General features: G+C 42.8%; 1 protein-coding gene across 1 annotated transcript; it reads left to right on the top strand.

Moving 5' to 3' along the window:
• The first annotated feature begins 689 nt into the window (after nucleotides 1–689).
• Nucleotides 690–10,293, top strand: LOC111249642 (uncharacterized). Its single transcript, XM_022803763.2, has 3 exons — nucleotides 690–778; nucleotides 4,472–4,597; nucleotides 9,575–10,293. Exons 1-3 carry the CDS (start codon nucleotides 772–774, stop codon nucleotides 9,763–9,765), a joined length of 324 nt encoding a protein of 107 aa, XP_022659498.1. The 5' UTR covers nucleotides 690–771; the 3' UTR covers nucleotides 9,766–10,293.
• The last annotated feature ends 13,434 nt before the right edge of the window (nucleotides 10,294–23,727 follow it).

The raw sequence follows: 23,727 nt of genomic DNA on the forward strand, positions 1-23,727 counted from the left end.
GCTCTCGTTTCTTGAGAAACCTTTGATATATTCGGGCTTTACAAACGTTTTGATCGCGTTACTCCATTTCATGTGTGCACCACCATCGTGTCAGCTGGCCGTGGGGCAAATATGAAAGGCATGACAGTGCAGGAAAATGGCGCTCTATCTAAACAACTCGCTGAACTGCTCCCTACCATCGTCATCAGAGGCATCGTGATCGAGTTGGCGGAAATAGCTGCACCGTAAACTTACGCGCGGCCCTTTTCGACAACTTATCTAGACGTTGCGACGCGTTGTTATTTCAAACCGAAGTCTGTTCATCGCGATGAGTACGGGTTATGAACACCTGTGATCATGCTAGCCATGCTTATTTATCATTGCTGGTGGCGGTAAGTTAAAGGAAATGCGAAAACTAACTACCGCTATTACAATCGTTACGAACGGGCCCGCCTCCAATGACAGCTCCATTGCCTTTCGGCTTGTACCTTGCTTCCTTTGAACAGAGAAGAAAGGGAATCGCCATTAACCAAAATCAGCTGCCGCACTACGACAGAGGACAAACATGCGTCTACTCAACACTGTGTCTTTAATGAATGTACTGCTGTCTCTTCGTCCCGTGGGAGACAACTTCCTCGAGGAACTTTCTGCGTCCCGGAGACTGCATCCTGAAAGAATCCAAACCGACGGGGCGTAAGTCGAGGTGGGGTCGCCACGAAACGAAGACTAAGGAGGCGAAATCAGCGGAATAACGGAGCAAGGCCTGCAGGAGCCTGCCACCAAATTACACTCATGCAAGGTGTAGTATGTACAATTCTAGTAGTGGACTTATATCCATAACCACATATGAGTTTAGCACAACCTCCGTTATGAAGCCTCCTTATCATAGCAAAAGCCATCTCCTAGCTTGGATTCGCATTGCAGGAACAGTGCGCGAAACCTCAATAGATGTATAATGGACCGCTATACGTAGAAGCTTACTGCTTGGTGCGTATTTATATCGATTATGTCGAACTACCCTCAGCAGCCCTCCTTGATAACGTTTCGTTAGCAGACGCAGTATACGATCACGGTACCTTTTTTGAATACAACAAAGCTTTATAAAGCTGCTAATTCAGATTTAGCAGGCGTTAACTGGAAAGTTGTGACTGATGCTGCCAAAAAATAGCAGGCATTTCGATGACATTAAACTTCCAGGTATGGCAATAGCAAACAAGTTTTCGCTGATGAGATTGCAGAAGTCATTACATTTGACGCTATTATTACAGTAGAAAGGAAAGTCGTTTCCTGTTTTGTGAGGTAACTTCCGCTAACAAAGGAGATGCTTTGAATTCTACTACGAGGCAAAACGCCGATGAAGCGAGGTTGGAATGAATCTATAGAAACTGCTCGTGCATTGGACCCCTATTCGTAGGCGTTCGTACAGCGTTAATTGAGGCATAGATCAGGCGTGCGCTCTAGGGACAATTTATCCATTCCAGTTAGATTTTAGATATCCTACGGCCTACATTACTGGAAACACTGTCATGTTATAGTGCTGCCATATACGCTACGCGAATGGTAAGAAGCTGACTCAGTGACTGGCTTACCCGAGATCAGATTAATGGATGCCGGCACTGTCTCTGCGGTCGAACTGGTCTGTATGAAGAAAAGCTATTTTCTTTAAAGAAGAAAAATATGAATTAGAAGTATGCAGTACCTGACTAGAAGCAGTTGAAATGTCTCAGTTCTAGGTATTATGGCTGATACGTTGAATTAGAGGCGTCACAACACTGTTCCACTTCAATAGACTTCAGTGCCTGGTGATTGTCTCATCACTCATTGTTTGTGAACAATTGATATAAACGAAAAAAAAAAAAACATAGAAAAATAAAATAAAAAACTGATAGAAAAAAAAAAATAAGAAAATATAGCATATTAGGAAAGGGCAAAAATTATCCTATCGCCATATTGTCATCAACAATACTAACTGATGAGCTTTGTACAGAGTACTTACAAGATGATGATGATTAAGTGGTTTATTGCTTATCTGCTGACGATTGAATGTTTTCTCCATTTGGATCGTAACCAGTTTTCGCTGCAACCTTCACTAATAACGATCACTCGTATGTCAACATGTTTTATTATATATTATAAAATATATTTATGCAGATGTCATCTATGGTCAAACTATGGAACGTAGCTCAATAGACAAGAACGCAACAACGAAAAGCAGCATCTCCACTATAGTACCTATTTCTGTATAATCTACATAAATACTATACTATTAAATCAAATTTATAATGGATAAGCTCAGCTATATCCTGGCCTTTTGCTGAATGGGCAAAACTCGGTGAGATAGACTATTGATTCCTGTCTTGTTTTCGTCTTGTGTTGTTGACGAGACACGTCGCGCTCCAGCCACCCCAAAAATGGATGGATTACGTCTGTTCCATTCATTCGCCATTCGCCCTATTTCTTCTTAGAGATTCCTTTCCTTCGTCTTGAATCAATCTACCGGGGTTCTCCTTTAACCCTTTCTGCTTCCACAACCCTCGAGAAGTTTTCGAGGGAGAAACGAAAGGTTTGCCGCGATTCGCATCTTTATCGCCGTGACGTGATCCGTTCCGTAGGCCGTGGAGTCGCATCAAGAGATCTTATTTCTTCTTTATCCATCGATTTCCTCTTGCCCCTCGAACCCTCGGTCTCCTCTCCGGATATCCTGACATCCTCAACATCAACAGTAACAGACGACGATACGGATGCCGGCACTAACATCAAACCCGTTTCGTCACCGCTTCAGAGCTTTAGGCGCACGAGTAGAGGGACACTACCGTAGCTGAACAAGGGACGCTGCATTGCAAGCGGTTCTCCTGTCTCGAACGGCGTTTATGTATTCCCTTGCGACGCCAAAGGCGAGCAACCGTTTTTCTTTCTCCCATAACCCTCGCCTTTGTTTCAGAAATGGCCAGGATGAAAGAAACTGCTTTTTATCCGCGATTCTTCTCTGCTCGCGCGCGCATTTGTTTGCGATTGGCTCCGCGTGTAGTACTTGCTTTCAGCCTGCCACTGCCAGCAAACCGACGCGACCGCCGTAGCCTTGAAGCTGCTCTTGGAGGCACTGGTGTGCAGGGCCACCGCCTTAGCTGTTGTCGCTGATGTTCGCTACGGAGGCGACGGGCGGAGTCATGTCAATGGTCGAAGTGTATGATGGAGTGGGTGACGGCGCTTGGCCTTTCGAGCGCCCGCATAGACGAAAATGAGGGAATGGCTAGCGCGTATCATCGGACGATAATGGTGATGCTGCCATTGCTAGTGGTGCTGGCGACTTGAAAGGCGTGCTCTGCTTTCGAGCTGATCTCAGCCGATTCCGTTGGTTGACAGACGCAGCACTGTGTCCCGCCGCTGGGATCGTCGTCAAGAGGAAGCAGATGGCGAAAAGGACGGCAGTAAGGAAGTGCGAAGAAATGACACAGAAATGCCGGTGTTGCTTGCGATGCTTAACAATATCAGTAGCAGATGGATGTCATTCAACATTTTGAGCTCTGTGTCTACGCAATGGCCACGCCGCGCAAAGGCTTTCGGCTTTGTCAATCAAATCGGAAGAGGACAAACGATTCTGTTTAGGCGTAACGAAAAAGAACATTAATATATGCGAATGAACCGCACAACGAGGCCCAATACGTGCGGAGCCGTAGAACAACGGGCGTATCTTCAGCTACGCGTAGATTTCGAGTATAGTGTATATCAAGCCTGTTGATTATAATGTTTGAGGCTCAGAGTAAATATAACACAAAGCTATAGCATACGTATTATTAGGATAGGTGAATATTACGTTGTCTAAGGACAAAGTAGCGATGTCATGTTTATTTCGAGACTATTTACGTCATTGTAATGCTGATCCAGTTGTCAAGGCCGGCAGGATTTTTGGAAAGAAAAAAATTCTAGTGAGGGTCATAAAACAGATTCGCTGGTAGATTTCTAACTCAGAAATATATACTTTTTATTTCTATGGTATACTTTATTGGTGTGTTATCTGAATTTTGCTGTCTAATATTTGTTTGTTGTTCATGTCTTTGTATAACATTTATCAAAAACAAGATCTGGAGGCTCGATAACGAGAAGTTAGCACGCTTAGTTATATTTCTAGTCTGGAAATATAGTGTAGTCTTCATCGCGTCCTTTTTTAGAAAAGCACTCGTTTAGCAAAAATGAGATATCCTAAATCTTCCACCTGCTACTTGCTGACTCGTTATACAAATACACGTCTGATCAGTTGCATAATGTGTGATCAGAATTTGTGAGCAACCTTGTCGGATGTCCTCGCTCTCACTGGACGACGAGCGACTTTGAAAACATTAGTTAAATTGGATGATCGGGTCTGGTTAGTCAGGCTCGATCGACGGGAATGGCCCGTACATCAGCGCAATGATCCATCGATGGCCACTGATCTATCCAGAACGACCGAGCAGAATAATAGTGGCCCTCCTTTTCTTTCCTTTTTTTTTTTTAGGTTTCCGGTTGATTGCCATGGTCTTACGACGCAGCGAGAAAGCCAAGCCAACCGCGGTCATTACGAGCAGAATATTCGCAAGGGCCGAGATCTCGTCTCCTGATCGTAGGAGCGTTGGACAAAGAGGTAAGAATGACAAAAGCGCAACAGCAGGAATATGCGAAAAATGACGGGGTTTTGTATAGGATTCGCCAAAACTTAAGGACGTTAGGGAATCGGGCGGAAAAGAGCGGAGGAAAAAAGTAGACTATAACTATAATAACTTAAACAATTAAAACAATGTTTCTTGTCAGTAGACAGTGCATCGTTCGCTTTCAGCAAGCTATGATAGATCTTCGAAAAATGATTTTTACGGTGTACGGAATATTAATAGCTGAAAATCATTCTATTTACATTTTACATTTTTAAAAATTATTATGATCTTTAATAGCTTTAGACCCCGGCATCCACAACACGCGCGTTAAGACCAACGAAGCTAGGTGCAGTAGACACCGAAGTTCTATTGAGTTAGGGATGGTAGCTAAGACCAGTGTGAGGTCATACATCAACCCAACAACACTGCATGGCTTCTATTTCTACATCAGCCATATCTTCACAGATGCCTTGCCATGTATTTGTGACATTTGAAAGAACTTTCGCAGCTTTCGTATAGACCCATAACAAGTTCAAGTTGACTGTATTCTGATTACGGTTCTTTTTCGCGATTGGGGTCGAGTTTGTTACACAATCATATCAATGAAAGCTTCGTTTTCCATAACCAAAAGCACCGTAGAACGATGTAGGAAATGTACAAGGTGTGCATTTCTATTTCTACATGACCTTTGTATTAGTAATATTTATTCATCGATTTAGACACTGACTTCATATGAACAAAAAAATATTTCCGTGAAATTTATAATCATTGTACCCGTATATAGTCGTTTTTGGAGAAAGCTCATCAAAAAGAGCACCGCGTTAGCAGCTTATAGGAATTCAATATTAAAAAATTCGTTCGATACTGACGTCAAAAAATATTGTCCTCAAGTAAGAAAAATAAACATAGCCATCAACTTCAAGATAGTGGAAAATATTTTCATACAAAAGGCGTTACTTAGCTTAAACTTATTTCAGCTATTAGTAATAAAAAAAAGTTCGCTTAATTTTTTAACCGACCAGTGAAGACAAATGAGTTTATTGTGAAAGACACCGCACTAGATACGAGTAAACATAGCCGTCTAACTATCTGATGTTGTAATAGAAAAATTAGTAGCGAAAACAGCAAAAGTCTGCTACAAGGCTAACTAAATATACTTGATCTTCTAAAGCTTTAAAGTTGAAAGCTTTCCGTTCCCAAACTTGGTCCGAACTATTTATAAAGAAAATACCGTGATAATATGGCAATAGTCATGATATTCATACTACGTAAATAAAAAAACCTTCGGCTTAATGAAAGTGGGTCGAACATCAACTGTGATTCCTCTGTTTCTTACTACCGTCGACTTTCAAAATGTCAGCTTCTCAAAACCAGCCTCGCTAGTTCCACTATTAATTTGACTTGTCATAGAAAAATCTCCTTGCAACCTACATTCGTTAGATATTCAGAAAGCTGTTAGTTAGTGGACCATCCCAAATTGATAAGCTTGTTGATAGCCAAGATAATTAGTGTCAGCATATCTTGCCAGAGAACCCGTACATTCCCCAAGGTCAGCAGTGAGACACACGTACATGTATAGTAATAACATCACGATATCTTACCGCTTGCTTGCCTCCCTTCTTGTTTATCTATAATATCTCATTAGATTTAATAGCGCCATTCGTCTGTTTTCCTATCGCTCTCTTGTATTGTTGTTACGGAATAATTAACGCCCGAAAACGTCGCTAATATGAATGTTTATAACATGCAGCTCATCGTAAACTACAGAGGATTAACGAGCGTGGGTTCAGGGTCGTCCGAAACGGGCCGACGACTAACTGAGTCCATCGTATATTCCCATAGGCGGCAAGGTACAATTTCACACGAGGTCTGCTCTCTATTGACTACGAAGCCTGGCCGCTACAGGATACGTACGTACTTCATCGTCCAGTTATATTATATAGAACCTTGCACTGCCCCGACGACTATATGAAGCCCTTGCCCTGTTACATTGCGAGATCAGAATCACCACCAGGAACTACGAGCATAGGCCGAGCACTGAGCCTCGTGGCCTGCATGCGATTCACATACTATACGAGAAGGAAACAGGGCGACAAAGATAAGGAAAAGGAGACCAGCGTTCCATCAGAGATCTTTGCCATACTAGATATTTGGCCTGTGCGCGAATGGTAAAGGCCGCTGAAGGCAAAGCCCGTTCGAAACCACCGATGCGCAGGTCAAATCGTTGTATATAGTTGCAGCAGAAGCAGCGGTAGGCGCAATAGCAGTGGCAGTAACAATAGTTGTAGGTGGCGGGAGAGAGGTTTGGCTGCTGCGTAGATTGGATGACGGACGCGGGTTCCCCTGAGTCGCTTGCCGTACAGCAGTATTGCCACGATCAAGCAGCTAGCTTAGAAGGACGAGATAGAAAGTTAAGTAGAATTAACTGGATCTGATCGAGCAGACGATTCAGTTACTCAAACTAGGCAGGTGAGTCTCTCTAGTTGCTGCTTAAGTGAAGCCATAACCTTGGCACATCCCGGCGAAGACCGAACGCCAAAAAACTCAGGCAGCTGCCGAGCCTACGCATCGGCACTTAGTGGCAAAGCGACATCGTAACGGTAGCTTATTCGCTGGTTGTCTGAGACATATATGAACCCAAAACAGAACAAGGCGCCGGTCCTACTTCCACCCAACGAAGAGTCTAAAGATTATCAGTCGTAAAAATTATGTTTTGCCTCTAAATCAGTAAGATGATCGCGCCTATGGTTAGTAAGCGCAAAAAAAAGGCGTACTAACCTCAATAGAGAAAACTAAAAACAGCCGTTTTGATCATTTCAATTCCCAAATATTCTACAAGCTTCCCTTAGCGAGGGAATGAGACGATTATGTATTTTTCAGCAGAGCTCAATAAATGCCTGGTTTCAGATCGATAGTAAAAATAATAATGTTAGTATTCTTTCAGTCATACTAATGCATACAGCCAATCTACTGTTATCACTTACTGTCATTGTTATTTATAAAGCAGGCACTACCCAATACAATGCTACATCAGTAGCATAGCCTTTAAGCACTTTTCGTAACCCAACCGTTAACAAGATATTTTATTAACGCTTGCCGCCGTTCTACTGATTTTTTATTACATGTTTACCGTTTCATTTCGGATAGTACATGCGTATGGTATTGTTTCTTCCGTGTTATATTCAGGACAGCAGCGTCGGCCACGTTATGGTTGAATGCAAAGAAACGAAGCTTCCCACCTAACTGGGCCTCATTGTGTGTCTATGTATCTGCCTGTCACAAGCTCATGTGTGTTTATAAATAACAATTTGAAACTCGAAGCTGAACCCGTTCAGAGCACCCTAAGTCCATCCTGTCCCAGGCCGTTTGGTGAACGCTGCTAGAGAAGTTAGTAAGGCCTGAGGTGTGGAAGAACCACTAGAAGGCTCACTTGCATGCAAACGAGGTTGCACGGCAAGGGTTCTGGGGAGACGTAGCGTTATGGAAGAAAAACGGTTTTCACCAACAGCAGATATTGCAGAGGCGTTGGACGATGTAAGCAGCCCTAACGTTGTTAACTAGACCAGCGACGACGTAAAACGCGAGCTGTGAGCGGTGAAGGTCTGCCGCGGTAGAGAAAATTTTTTGCGGGATATATATATATATATATAAAAGTAGCAGCAGCGGTAACTTCTGCTTGGGCAAGTAAGGCTTATCTTCATTCAAAAACAGCTCATGTTACTCCATTTTAATGTTGGCTAGAATTACACCAAAAACGGTACCGCGATTACTTACTTAGTTACTAGGTTACTAGAGGGCTGGTTGGATAACCTGCTGATAAAATCCCTTCCTAGTTTTACCTGAAGCATAAAAAATAAGGAAGAACAACGATGGCTCCCCCGCCATGCGCGAGCCCTTCCCGTTGTCTCGCAAACTATCTTTCTCTATTCTCTCGTAAGCTCTCTAGGAAAAATGAACAAGTGTTAAAGGACGAAGGCTGTTTTTATCAAAAACCGAATATATTTCGTTTCTGATACAGACCTCGTGCATGGTGCTTCAATTTTGAATTACATTAAAATTATTAGTTTCCATAGCGTTTTCTGTAAGGATGACGTTGTGCTCTTTGTTTTAACAATAGCATTATAACGATAGGTCAGGGTCAGCACCAGTGGTAACGGTTCCAGCGCATCTTGTGCTAGCAGCGCTTCAACGGGCGTTCAAGTTACGTATGTTACTACGTTCGTGAAAAAAATTTTTACGACTATTGGCGAATACGCATTGTAAACTTCTTTTTAGTATACTGTTCGTTCATGTCGATGCCCGCGCTCCCTATACTTGAAGGTCATACATCTGATTGATTAAACTGGAGAGGACACCGCTATTACTATAATAAACGATGGAGTGCTCACTTTGTACTTCAGGAAAACCTCACTGCACATAGCGCCTATGGTTACTTTTGAAGTTAGTACGTTTAAGGATTTTTACAAAAATATAGCTACTTTTAACGATATGTTTGGAAGCTGATTTTATATGTAATAAGTTAATAATACGTGATAATGTTAAAACGCATTGGTGAGTTTTGCTCGTAGCTCAGTATCGCCTCGTCGTGGCTATATGCATACAAAAGAGATACGCTATTTATGATAAAGTTACGTCGGCTTCAATCATGATAGCTGATGCAGTATCACAACGGTTAAGTCAGGCTCGTTCGGTAAATAAAGTCAGTCAGAGATAAATCTGATTTATTTTTTACGGGGTGTTTAAAAAATATATGTCAAATTACAAACTATACCGAAACAGCTCTATATTTTTCATTTAGCATTAAATCAACGTACAATTCTGCAGCAACATAAGGTCCCTTTTCGCCTTTGTCAATATTGCTAAGTGCTATTGTGTATTTCGCGGCGCAACCAATTTTCAGGCACATCTAGCTACTGCCTATTAGGATGCTAATCGAGTCAACTGTTTCGTCTTTACAATGTACTTTGCAGGTTCGCTCACAAACAAGACCCTTCTCTTGCACCATCTGTTTTTGCTGCTATCGTTGAAGAAAGCCTCCCGAAGGACTCTCGCTTTCCAGTATTACAACACCATCCCAGAATTGTCGACAAGCAAGAGCCGCAGAAAATTCGCCAATTCTGAAGGCGTTGCCTTTTTTCCTACCAGCTACGAGCCTGGATGATCACTATAGAGTGGTTTCCTTTCGTCCACCCTTGCTGATGCCTAATAGATCTTAGGCGTTTGATGGTAAGAGCAAGGCAAGAATGATGGCAATGCATAGCAGTCCGATGCTGTTCCGGGCAAGAAGACGCTGCTTGTTGCGGGAGCAAGCCAGCCAGCCAGCCAGCCAGCCAGCTAAGCTCTTCGCGGAACTGCTGCCGGTCGTGAACATCTATCTTTATTATTAGACAGGAAAGGGCACTTGTTGCGGAACACTGTGTGGGGCTATACCTGGCTAAAATGAACCAATACAAAAGAGTCATGACGAGAGAATTACATCCTATTACTCGTTCTCTTCCGTAAAAGAAGATGGTCGATGGCTGTGTGAGAAGGAAGAAATCAATGAAAAATCAGCTAAACTAGGGGCGTGGTACTGGTAGATTGTTGGAAGTATTGAGGTGCTAAACAAAATCACTGACTGTTTTCATATGGACGAGTTAAAATTGCAATAGCCAGAATGGGCTGATACAGGCAATTTATGAATAAAGTATCGGTTGTCGTTGACAGGAAACGAACGTTCTTTCGTAAGGCGCGTCTAGTAATTTTAGGTTCAGAAGCCGTTAGCAAAGCTGTTGGAAAATTAACACAGCACACAGTTTGGTTGGAAGATGGTTTGAATTTAAGTCGAAGTCCAAGTTTGAACTATATTTGTGGTACTTCACGTAGCTGTTTTTAAGGATCCGCAGATGATAGCACTTCATCATGGTTTGTAGTGGCTTGATTCGAAATCTCCAACTGTGAAATGCTACAAAATACTGTTCAGCGTATTTCAATATTATGCACAATCGTCATAGCGTCAATCACACGTGTTTCTCCCAGTGGAAGTGGCCAGCGTCGGATAGCCATTGTTGTAACTGCTGTTACAAAGTTCAGGCTGCAACAAAAGCAGATAGCTAAGTTTCAAGACTAGGCCTTCTAACCAGTGTAATATCTCATTTTGATCTGTGAAAAGTGATATATTAGCTAATAGAATTAGCCACCAGTTTCAACGCCACGGTGTCAAAGCAGCATCTTTAGGTTACCTGGTTTCGTCACGCCGAAAACACTGATGGTGTTGAGCCTGCCGACAGTTAGTCACCGTACCCCAGTCAGCTCGCTCTTTGCTTAGCATCTAATTTCTCGGCAAGGCCGTAATTAAGTCAACGGCTGGAGAAACAGGGCCCCAGCGAATCTATTTAAGGGACCCGTCGGAAACCGAGTAAACGATGGATTCGTCCCTTCGACTATTATCTCGTGAGATCCCTTAGGGACCTGAAACCCTTCCTGTGATGCTAATGCAGTGGGATAGCTCCAGCGGCCAGTACACTGATTTAGCGTCTTCGTAGTAACTGGCCGCTCATTCCAGTTTTTCAACCGATACAACGATCCTATCCAGGGTAGCGTATGCATGTAGCGGTACTAAAACGTTTGATACATTTAAGCTACCGGACTCAGTTGTATTAATTTGGGCATTCATTTTAGTTTAGATGCTGGCCCAACAAGAACTAAGAAGCATTGAAATCTCAAGGTAGGGATTACCGCTGATATTGTAACTCCATCTTTGATATATTATGTTTATCAGTGTCTCCATATCGTAGCTATAATATGACATAACCATATGGTTTCACAATTAGTACAAGTGCATAGAAAAGCACTTGATTAAATGAGTCTGTATGTGTGCGTTCGTGCGTTACTTTGTTGTTTCATATAAACAAACGATTATTATTATTATCATCATCAAAGTTAAACTTCCGCACGATTAGGACCGATATTGAGCGCATGGCCGAACACATAACTGAGCTTGATTAGAAGGCGCATAGATTCTGTGAATGGCGGGACAAATACATACAACCAGTACACTGGAACACTGCGTAACTCTGGTTTCTAGGCCTATTTCGATACCTAATAAGTAGGAAATAATGAGCAGTACGTGACCGGACGTGAGCTTCAACTACGGACCTCTTTGGTCTCTGGAAGAACAAGGTCCTCTGTCTTGCGCGCCAGTTAAAACAGCAAGGTCAAACAGGATAAGGGGTTAAAGCCAGAAAAGAGCCGATTATAAATCCTTCTTCATTCTTCAATACACTCGATACTATGCATAGTACCTTAAGATGTGATGTGTAGTCTCACACACGCTCGGTCCTGATAAGAATCCTCGAAATTCCTCGATTGGAAATTCGGATTGACGATAAGGTTGCGTATGAATAGCTATCTGCGAACCTGGTTTATGTATGCTACACTGGATCTAAAAATATTAGAAAACGGATGGATCGGACGTCGACGCAGTGGTAAAATGGAATAAAACTAGGCCAATATCTTATACTGCTTCCATCTGTATGAATACAAACGGGTATATTCCCAGCTTACGAAGCTCTCTTCCCCCTCTCTTAGATCGACGAGCGGCCTGAAGCGGCCGCTACGCACAACCAACAAAAAAGGTCATTTGTGGAATTTTATCTACACCTCCGTTGCTAGTTGGATTGTCTGACTTCGGCAGGCCGTTAAAACTTGGAGCGTGATCCTCATTTATGAATAGTGCAGATGCTGCAGTACTTTTCTGTTACCATTTTTCTTAAATATGGATGTGGCTGGTACAAAGCTGTTTAGGTAGCCCCATCATTGAGTATAATGCCATTTTGAAGCGTTTTTACTGACGTGAAGTTCCGAGGGGTGCATCGTTGGCGTGGTAATGCATCGTTGACGAGAATTGCGTGCCTTAAGGATGGCCTATGCGTAGGTAAACAAAGACCAATAGGGAAGCAGTATGACAGCAAACAAGTAACACCTGTGACAATATCACCTAAAAATTATAGGACCACAATTCAAAAAGCATACAAACTCAAAATGAATATATATAAGAGCGCAGGCTCAAAAGTACAACTTATGAGGGTCTCATAATCGAATGCTTAGTAGTTACTTGAGCTTCACGTAAACAATGCATATTGAATATAGCCACCCAATTAGGTGAGCGTATTAATGAATCATTCCTGCAAAAAAGTGTCATTTTAGAATACATATTGTATGGCCTGATGCCTATTAAGTAAATTTTGTTAGAGTTTCCTTTTCCTTACGAACTAGTAACAGAATATAATAATAGTAAAAAGAAAGCGATCGCAGTGGCTTATGTCAATTTTTGCTTTATTTTTGAAAATAACTAAATTCAGAAATTGCGTGCTGGCGTATTTAGTCTACAATTTTGGTTGGAGCTTCTGTTCGTAGTAGTAGTAGATATGTTCTTCACCTATTTTCTTCTATAGGGTCTGTTTATGGGGTTTCCTCTGAGTCTGTTTGTATTCAGATTGATCCCAAGGCGAAAGCTGCCCCGATCTTGCTTTTGTAAAAACGTTCTAAATATCGCGTAGACGTGTTATAAAAAACGATTTAAACCAGTGCTTCAGTCGAATTTCAGTCAAACTTTTTCGACGATATTGCTCGGCTTATAGCAATCCACTTTATACGGAAAGAAATGGAAAACGAATAAAAATGTAACATGCAGACGCTATTGTGCGAGATTACACGAGAGGCGTATCAGGGAGCATCGAGGATGTCCAGCAAGGGGGCGATACATTGCTGCGCCGCCGGCCTGCAGCCCTGAAACATACCTCGAAAGAACGTAGTAATGTTTCGTCGCACTATTGAAAGGCAAATGTTGACCAGCCTCTTCTCATCTTTCTTTTCTCGTAACTTCGACAGGCGACAGGAAGTATGAGCAAATTGAATTGGCAATTTAAAGATAGGTCATTTGAAATCATAACATATGAAGGTCACAGATAACGCCTATTTGGAAAACGGGCAAGAAGTGATTGATGCAGCTGCTGCCGCAGTATTGCGAGAATCGAAGACGGAGACCAGATCGCATTCGTCCTGCGGGAACGATCCGAATTGGCCCGACGAAGGAGGCTGATGGTAGAGTCAAGGCACGTTCAATATCAGGCAGCTGCAGGCATTAGGGCAAGGCTATGCTAGTAATGGAAGGAGAAAAAAGCCTCTATGCTTGAAGACTTTCATATTTCCAGAACAGAGATATTGATGATGGCCTTTTTAGTCATCGTCATGTAAGGAACGCATATGGCGTTTAAGATCGCAACCGTAAGTTTTTGACAAGTTGACCGCTCACCAATATACGCTGCCATCAGTGGCAATTGTAGGGTTCATGCCATACATAAGCATAAAATGGTTTGACACCTTTCTTGAGATACACATAAATTCCATTCATTTCGATTTGCACACCGTCAATACTGTCAGTCGCTGTTTACGTGTGATATAGATCTCCATATTTACGTTCCATTATCGCCGCTGTGTGCGTTTTAACAGGTTTTCTGGACTTTGCTCCAGGAATCGTCTTACTCTTTAAAGTAAACGCTTTACTTTTGCCCACATATTGGGTAAGCGTCAAGGGCCCTGCACGTGACACATTTTTGTGACGGCTTAAGCCACACTATTTTCCCCGAAATATAATAAAAAAGATGTCAACAGTTCTCCGTCTCCTGTCGAACACGATTTTGTGAGCGCAGATCGAATTTAAACAAACCTAATGACAGTGTTGCTATCCTTGCGATCTAAATGGATTGTGTGCTTGATACGGACCAAGCGTTAAATGAAACAACTTAGGATACGGATAGCGTTCTCGACCCCATACTTGTGCTGTATGTAATGACACTGTGGTATGTAACTTCGAAGTGGGTATTTCGGTAAACCTGTCGAGCTACTGTGCAAACCATATGGTCAGTACCACGTTGCATTTAACTTTTCTGGCATCCACCTAAGTAACCACAAAGTTACGCCTCATCCCGTCCGTCATCCGAAGCCTATGGCAGCCAAGCCCACGTAGCAAAAACCCAAGCGTGCGGTACGCTTGGGTTTTTGCTACGTCCTGCTTTTGTCTAATTTCTAAAGAAAGTCAATAGCGATTCCTCTTCACGCTCTATCACATGAGTTCATAAAAGGTAACAGTGTATGGTCTGTTTCTATCTATCGTACTTCGATACGCAGTTATATCGTGGTGTATGTTTGTTACGCAGGCCGGTTAGGGTGTTCTCGCCGCTGAGTGACTACCCCATGATGAACAACCTACTGTCGAAGCGACATCTGGAGGATATAAATTATACCGGCTGCCGTTTCGATGCGCGAAGAAATTTTTTCCACAGAGCACAGCAGTATTGGCGACCCACTTGCAGCACCGGTAGATTTCGTTCAAAAAAGGGCTTTTTCTCTCTCTACGCTATGAAAGTTCTACGTTGGAAGAAGTATCGGAGAGGAGCACTTACACTGAGTCATCCAGGGCTATAGAGAGCAAGCAGAAGTGTTGAAGTACATAAAACTAATTGACACTAAGGCACTTCTGTTATGTGCAGTACCGCCTTCTTAGCACCAAATACGTAAAAATGAAATAAGCTATTTTTATTATGTTTGCTTGATGGGTAAAATACGTTCAAGGAACAGTAATGTAAGTAAACAACATTTCATCTAACGGAAAATATTTGCAGACGGTCTAAACAAGCGGTCCCAGCTCTTATAAACAAACACTAACAAAATTCAAAGATCGGTTACAGCTTAACAATTCGTCTAGCTCTTCAAAAAGTAATTTTAAAAGAGTTAAGTTTGTTGTAGCTAATGTGCCAACCTGCAAAAAAAGTGCTTTACTTTGCATCCAAAATTCTAACTAGTGGGATGTACCTTAACTTATCATGTCCATAACGCTTCGAGATATTAACAGGTCGATTTTGGTACGTGTGCATTACACATACCTGTATATGTCCGTTGAGCCGATTGTCCTATTTCCTGCTTCGAACTTCAATTGTTGTAATTGTTTTCTAGTCAGCTAGCTGTTGGTGTCGTCAAGCAAATCTTATTGGGGAGCTTGACCCATGGGACCGGCATCGTGGGAGCTGCCCGAGCTGAGCGTCATGGCGATTCATAGCAACGAGAGTAGTAGTAACTGGGTAGAAACCCAGGGGAATGTTTAGTCGCGTATGCAACTCATTATAGATGATAGTCACCGATCAGGTGGTAGAAGTTGTATTCTCGCTGGAAGCGTCATCAACGGTAGGAACAACAGATTCATGCTAATCTGTCATGTTGTGAAGGGTAAGCACTGGAGTTGTGCTGGGCAGCAAACTATAGGCGGAGTTACTTCGAGCCGTCCGTCCGTTTACGACTGTCATTACAAGTCTACGTACAGCAAGTTAATCAGTCACTTAAACAGCACCAATTGGGCTGAGATCGTCGTATTTCTCGCAGGGTTGTGGTTCTCCATTTTGGATCTTGAGATTAGAGCATTTTTAGCCCTTAGGGATAGAAAGCAGTGCATATGTTTGCGCTGATTCTGCTAAGTGTTGACTGAGTCACTCTTTGCTTCTATATGTTTGGGATTCGATAACGGAAGGGTGCCGCTCAGAAGATCGACCTCAGATGGGGAAAAGCTACGGCCTAAGAGCTTCTATAATTAGAGTAGTGATAGTGGGACGATGAGTTGGCGTGAGTCAAACTATATATACTAAAAGTGCACGAGTGTTAAAAACAGTGGTCGCCGATAAATATATAGCAAACTCATTAGCGAATACTGATTTTAGGGTTTAGATTACAGTCAATAGCCTAAACTTGAATATTGGATATCTGTGTGTACCGTTGGAGAACACATTATTTTACCGTTGGGTGTTCTTCGTTTAAGGGAAATTTTGAATTTCTTTCCTTTGCAGTTAAACCTCAGTCTAGTAGATATTTATACGCTAAGTAATTCTACTGCAGATATTTGATTGCCTACGTCAAATTACATTCTCCTAGATAGTTTCTGAGGCTTTTACTCGTACATACTTTTGGCCTCCTGCAAAAGCTGTTTGCATTTCTGTGTCTCGACAACACCGGAAGCTGGAGCGGCAGAAGGTCCCTTTCGACCCGCTTCCCTACCGCTGGGACAGAGCGAGATAACTTAATTTGCTTCCCGGCTGTAGTAATAGTATCAGGAGGAGGAGTTTACGTCCGAATCATTTTACCCAAACCGCCGTCGCCTGGCTACGCATCTTTCAGTGCCGCGGCAGATCCCCGAAACGCCGATTCTACGCCAGCGACAATCCGTTTGCTGTTTCTACTACGGGGTGCCAGCCGTCTTCGAGGCCGATTCGAGCTGTCACTTTCTCGTCGCGAAAAGTCAAACAGACGGAAAAATTTGTTAGTACCCGGAGGCACGACTTCGCCGATTGAATATGGAGTGAGTTCACCAGTCGCAGGAGTTCAAGAGCAACTCGGCTGCCTCCGTCTGCTTGTTTTCTGTCGCATGCTTCTTTTGACCCTCTGTACCACCATCCGTCTTTTCACACAAATTGTACTAACCCCGTCTTCTCTCCGATCCCCTAAGCCGAGTCGGAGTCAAACGTAAACTTAGGCCTGGTCGGGCGAGTAAGTTCTGCCTAAGCGAATGACGACTTTTGTGCTGGCCTAAAAGGCTAAGATCAAGGGGAAGGTTTAGTAAGGTCGGCGGGCTTTGTCCCGAGAGCAGGGAACAGCAACAATGCCTTGTGTTTGCTGTTCCCCATACGCGTTTGTTGTTTATCATTTTAAGTGTTGTTGTTGTTACCCGACAACTAACGTCGTTAGGGTAACTGATCTACGCGTTGCTTAAGGGTAAGAAAGAAGTCGGCGAACGGCGGAATTGGGGCTATACGTTTGGAACCGTAAGCGCAGGTAATTATTACTCTAATATATACACACAACCTTGCAGACAAGTGTGGATGTATTCACGGTAAGGTTTAGCAGTAAGGTACCTAGTAAGTTACGTACGTAGGTTTCAAATCATCTATAGACACATTGTGCTTCGTGCCCTAAATTGGTTGTGTCAACTTACGCTTGACGACAGTAGTAAGCGTAATACCAGAAACGCTTATTCAAAGGCGTGGCTGCGCTGTTTTCGGGGAGGTTAGCGTTTGCGGACTATGCAATGTGGTCTGAGAATAAGAACACCTTGTTGGTGTCGTTTGTAACCTATTGGTTTTACAAATTATACAATCACGCCACGCAAATAGATAGACAGGGTAAGTTCGCTGGTGGTAACATTTGCCCCTTTTTGCCCAACAAGCTTCTTTCAGGTGAGTCTATCAAAGGCGGCTACTGTATAACGTCTTGGAATTTTATTCGAGGCATTTATTAAAAACATTAATACATTAAAACATTCATAGTTGGCTCGCTTATTTGCTTCTAACCCAATACATCTTATTCGCGACAAGCTTATTAACAGCGTCCTGATCTACTATTTGTCTACTATGTCCTTCAGCCAGCGTGAAGCAACGTCCTCTCCGTTTGCCCCTATCGTACATTCTTTTCCGTAGGCTTGTCTATTAAACTGAAATGAAGATACGCGTCTTACGGTGAGTGGAGACACGAGAGCCAAACGGCTTCGGAGGGTAGTGAGCCAGGAAACAACATTGTGCATAATTTAGTGGTTTTAGCGTTTAACTACAGTAGTGAGCTTACAGATTCTAACCGTTTCTGCTAGCATTATTGCAAACCGTTGCTGAAGCTATGGCGGTGCTATCTTAGGGGGCTTTTGCCGTTGTTGTTGCTGTCGCCGCCGTCTAGGGCAGATTAAACGTAATTCACTCATAAATTCGTGCGCGCTTATGTAACGAACATTGTTCCCTGTTTCCTTTCACCCGTTTGCTTCATAAAGTACATGCTCGTTTTCGGCGTTACTAAAGTGAATACATTGGGTTGGTACATGGGCATTGGTCATAATGCGCCCGGAGCGACGCAGAAAGACAAGGCAAAATCTGGATGGACCGCAACGTATCTGCATAGTTGTACATTTAGTGGGATGGTTTTGCTTGGAAACGGCATTATTGCGGTAAAACGAAGCTAACGCACAGATCGGTTGGTGCAAAATAGAATTGCTTCCAATATTTATCTAGGCTCCATAGCGCCATGAGTTGTCTAGATAATCCGAATGGGTACAAACAACGTATACTGTTAGATAGCACAAGCAAGCTTCGGCAGCGAATATATATTTCCTATTGGAAATAATTGCAGAAGCCGAATGATACCATAAATACACCAGCCTTCGACTGAATCGAGCGTTTCCAATTTTATTTAGGAGAGTATATATATATATATATATATATATATGAGATGGGCACAGGCGATATATGGGTAATGGGCAAAACTTCATTTCATAGAAGGAAGAATAGTATCGAAACAAGCCAGAATTATTTATTAAACCTTGAGAAACTAACGTAGGAACTAAATCTGTGATAATTCAGTAATGGAGTACATTCTGCAGATATATTTTCTTCTCTGGACTGTTTTTTACCGAGAAAATAGATTTATGTAGGTGGCGTCGAAACAGTTGGAAAACAGATACTTTTACAGATTCGTCTGTCAACTGAGAAGTTCCGTCCGGGTTTTTTTATTCTGCCTATACAGCTGGACCTAGGCAGGCAGAATTTATTTGTTTATTAAAGGTTAGCTGCCAGAGAGAGACGCTGATGTGGTTGAGCTCGAGTCCATGTACTGTCACCTGCAAGTGAAAGGGCTAAACGAGAAGTGAGGTCGATTATAGTAATAGTTTAGCTCCGTTAAAGGCCCGGCCTGGCCTGGCCTGGCCATATTCGTAACATTAGCATTCTTGCGGCATAATCCCAAATTGGTGATTTATGCTGCTGAGGTAAAGTCAACGAAGGGAGCGAGCTAGGTAACAGACCATTCTCGCCGATTTCGTAACTCTTTGGTGCTGCGAGAACGCGGTGCATTTGAAACCATTTCTTGAACTCCACTCATCTGATTGGGTTGGGCTCATTTAGTACCAAATTAAAACAAATTTCCGTTTCTAGCTACGCTGTAGTGTACGCTGTATTATATGTACGACACATATAATTCGAGCTCTTTGTAGCTACCAGACGATAGGCGTATTGAAAAAAATCTAATATAGAACTTGAGAAAACTATTATCTATGGTGCTCGAAACGTTCTTCCCACTTTGAGTTGACTTATCTGCATCGCATATAGGGTTAAATAGATTAATCTTATTATAAGGTTGTTGTTGTTACAGCGATTCTTCACATCACTGATACAAATCACGCTAATCTATCGATTCGGACTAAGATGTGGGGTCATAGATTCCTATACGATTACATTATGTATATAGTACTACTTTATACAGTTAGTTGGATCACTGCTAATTACGAGTTGGTCCAAGTCCGACGGACTAACGTTACAAGCCCATTAGTCTCTTAATGAGATGCATGGCGTCTTGCGTCATAGCCCGTCAGCTATGTAAAAAATATTTTCAGTAGTAATGGACAATTAAATTTGAACCGATACACTAATCTACGCTTACTCGGTAAAGTACAACGCAGACTTGATGTAACCATAGCATCGATGCACGCAGACTCGTTTCGTACATTGCACGTTATATGTCTTGACCGTGCAACGGTTCCCAATGCTACTTTTCTGCTGCCGTTATTTCAATTGCTATTTCCGTTTGGTCCCCCTTTCTGACGAAGAAGCCGGCAATGACGACGACAACGAAGAAGGCCTGTCACTTAGATCATTAAAAATTGGTCCCTCTGCACAGCTGCTTCTGCGGCTCCGGACCTCTCTGCCGATGTTACACCTCATCACTTTCCGTATGGGTTTCATCGTCTGCTATCCAGCGCCTCTTCATACATTAACCCGATGAAGGCCGATTTTTATCTCGACTGCTTTATCTTATGCGTTCGTATGGCTCTAGACTTTGCTCTGGGCGAGCACCAAGCGTACGCGAGTTCGCGTGTGGCTACATTGATCTCTCGTTCGCTTCCTATAGCGCTAGCTCCGAACGGCGCCCAGTCGAGGTCCCGCTCAACCCACTGTTACTTGTGTGGTGCTTCCAACTGGGCAAACTTCAGTGGCCACGGGTTCGGCGGCTTTCGGCCGATGTCGCTCTCTTTCGCTGACTGCTCGCCGTCCTTGCTTTCGGTTTGCCTTGCCCTGCTCTGTCCTGCCCTGTTCTATCCTGGGCTGCGCCGACTAAACTAAACAGGCCCAAATTTTTATAGTATTCTATCTCTATTGCTTACTACAACCTCCTTGTTCTCTTTTACGCCCCCACGTTTTCGCTGCGTCGCCTGCGGGCTCCGCACCGTCGTCCTGGGTGCCGCTGCGTCGCTTCTACTCTTCGTGGGACTGTTAATGCTGCTTACGGCATCGACGCGTGGTGCATGAAGACGCTCGTAATGGTGTAATAGCACATGTGGGTGTTCATGGACGAAGACCATGACGGAGCATCCATTGCTTGACGGGGCAGGCGAATAGTCTGTCTCTCGAACGATTTCGGCCTTGGAAAGACCTTTTTAACGTTGGCGGTGACGGTGATGATAATGATGATGACGATGATGCGAACTGGCAGTTAAACTAGGCAAAGGAAACTAGAGGCAGGAAGACAGGTACAGGCGTTGTGCATTGTTGAAATGCTGCTACTATAAAATTGCTTGAGACAGACGCGCGGTACTTTCAGCCCACCATACCATACCATACAATGTGGTCGACGAGAAGAGTTCCTTTTATCGGCGGCGCACTCGCGAGTTCACAGTTATAAAAAAGTGGGATACAGAGCGTGGAGTATATATATATTTACACTTAGAGAGCAACGGGGAGGGGTTGAAGGTGAAAAGTAATTGTGGACCGACTCGAATCGCGTAGCACGTTGGAGCCTCATAAAGCGTACCTTTTGCAGAAACATGGAGCGCGTGGGCACTGAGCTAGAAGCGTATTTCTCGTTGGGAGTTTCGCTCATGTATTTTCTAATAACCCTTATGAATTGTTTATACACTTTTTACTACATATGGCTATGTAATTTTATATCAAAGAAAAAGTGACATATATAGAACCTAATAAGCTGAACTGAGATCCTTTGGTTATTGTGTGTTTTATATTTACGAAAACTTTCGAAACAGTCTCTGTTTTTCTATATGACTTATTTGCACATATATACATGATTGGTCGCTGTACATTAAAAAACTGTTATCAGTGAAAGAAAAAGAATGCATCTAGCGTTAGTAACAATGTTCCAACGTAACTCCATTTCGTCCGTGCTTGCGTTCTAGCCAGGTTGTAACGTCTACATCTGGTTTTCGGCTTTTTGCTCAATCACCGTCGTGGATTCGTCGTTTTCTAGGGTTCTTTTTCTGTTCTTCAATGGAAGAACGACGGATTGGCGACGATCACATCGTCAATCACTTCGTTCGGGCGCGACGCAGCTTGCCGGTGTCTTCCTGACAGTCGAGCTGGATCAGCGAAGAACGGATCCGGTAGCTTTTTTGCGTCGGATCGCAGCCGCAGCACAACAGGACGAAAAGACGGATCGAATCAAATTAGACTGCGCCTTAGAGGAAGGGAAAGACTCTCTTCAGAAGGAAGTCCAGCCACGGCGGCGAAGGCAAGCCTTACCTGTTTGATTATTAGCGAAGCTGCGCGCGATAGGCCCTGCTGGTCGAGTCATGAGAAGAGCTATTTCCTATGTTCATTTTTACTATTGTTCTTTGGATATAAATGGTACCTTAGAAATTCGAATAATAAACCATCAATAAACAATCTGATAATGTTCTTTCTAATATTATAGATAAGACGAATCGTAGAGGAAATTAGAGTGTTTTAGAAAAGTTATTCGATCCAATAAGCAGAAAAGTTGGGTATGCATTTTGTGCGAGCGATACATATATGCAGCAGGTATAATACGACGAAACGCTATAGAAAAGTCTTCTCCTAATGTGAAACACCTGACCCCCAAACACCTACTCTGACCGTTAAGTTATGACAAAGGGCGTTATCAAGATCGAGTCATGACATATTTGAGTTGGCGAATCGACAAGGAAGATTGTATCTTTTACAAAACAAAGTAGTTCAATGCAGCCAGCAATCACGTTCAGCTATGTACAATACACAACGTTAGATATACTCGAACGTGTTTCGTGTCGCGTACCCCTTAGAATGATAATAATCATCACAGTATATATTTGCCCTATATAGTTCTTGCGGGATGGCATTCACGTTGCACACGCTTCCTTATCACCTATATAGAGCTCGTTTCGTATGCTTTCCGAAACCGGAAAATTCGGTCTGATCTGCTGTGCTAAGTGCTCTAACGCGCCATGACTGTTGACAACATTCAAAATTAGTTCAATAGAACCTTTGAGGTCAAACAGACGGCGGATGCTACATGAACTCGTTAATGTATGTTTATCATTTACTTGCCTGGAAGATCCCGGTCCTGAAACAGGCGGAATTTCAAAGGATATGTGCACTAAAAGGAGGGTGACTACAAAAATCTAGTCGTACTACAGAAACAATGCTGACACATTCTCAGATGCGAAGCTCGAACACTTTCGTTGCTGTTGCTGACTTGGATTAATCATATCATAGATGGGTACTGTACTCTGAGCGTTGCAGACCCGAAAAACACACAGGTAGTCCTACAGGCCGCTGTTTTTATTGCCTGCTCCAATATTTACAAAGGGGGCATCCAGACAAGCTAAAGGTTAGGGAAAGTAGCAATTTAAAAAGCCAAATAATGGACATACCGTAGTGGTTCAATGTAATTCTTTCGATGTTTATTCAATACGAAAAATTTCCGCTTCAGCAGTATGGAATATGAACAGGCCATTGTTGAATCGAGCCCTTTTTAGGCTAATGTGTCTATCATAACGATAAATAGTATCTATATTTATTTCAGTCAGGTAAAGCTTCTCGTAACTGCAAAAACGAGTTCTTGTATCTCGAAACACGATGGTGACACAAAAAAAAAGTTCCACAAAGTATGCAACACCTTAAGTTAACGAATATGTTGAGATCACTAAGAGGGAAGACAGTCAAATCCGAGTGCCACCATTCTGTACAGCTAATTTTCGCCGTTTTTTCTTTTACGTTCAAGGAGAGGGTAAGTATCTGCTAAATCAGAACAGGCGTAAAATTCCTCTATTAAC

Source organism: Varroa destructor, unplaced genomic scaffold (assembly GCF_002443255.2).
Source record: "Varroa destructor unplaced genomic scaffold, Vdes_3.0 BEIS01000004.1, whole genome shotgun sequence".
Classification (NCBI taxonomy): Eukaryota; Metazoa; Arthropoda; class Arachnida; order Mesostigmata; family Varroidae; genus Varroa; species Varroa destructor.

Coding starts and splice junctions, on each gene's coding strand:
- LOC111249642 (XM_022803763.2), top strand. Junction 4,598..9,574: donor TAGGAGCGTTGGACAAAGAG/GTAAGAATGACA, acceptor TGTACTTTGCAG/GTTCGCTCACAAACAAGACC.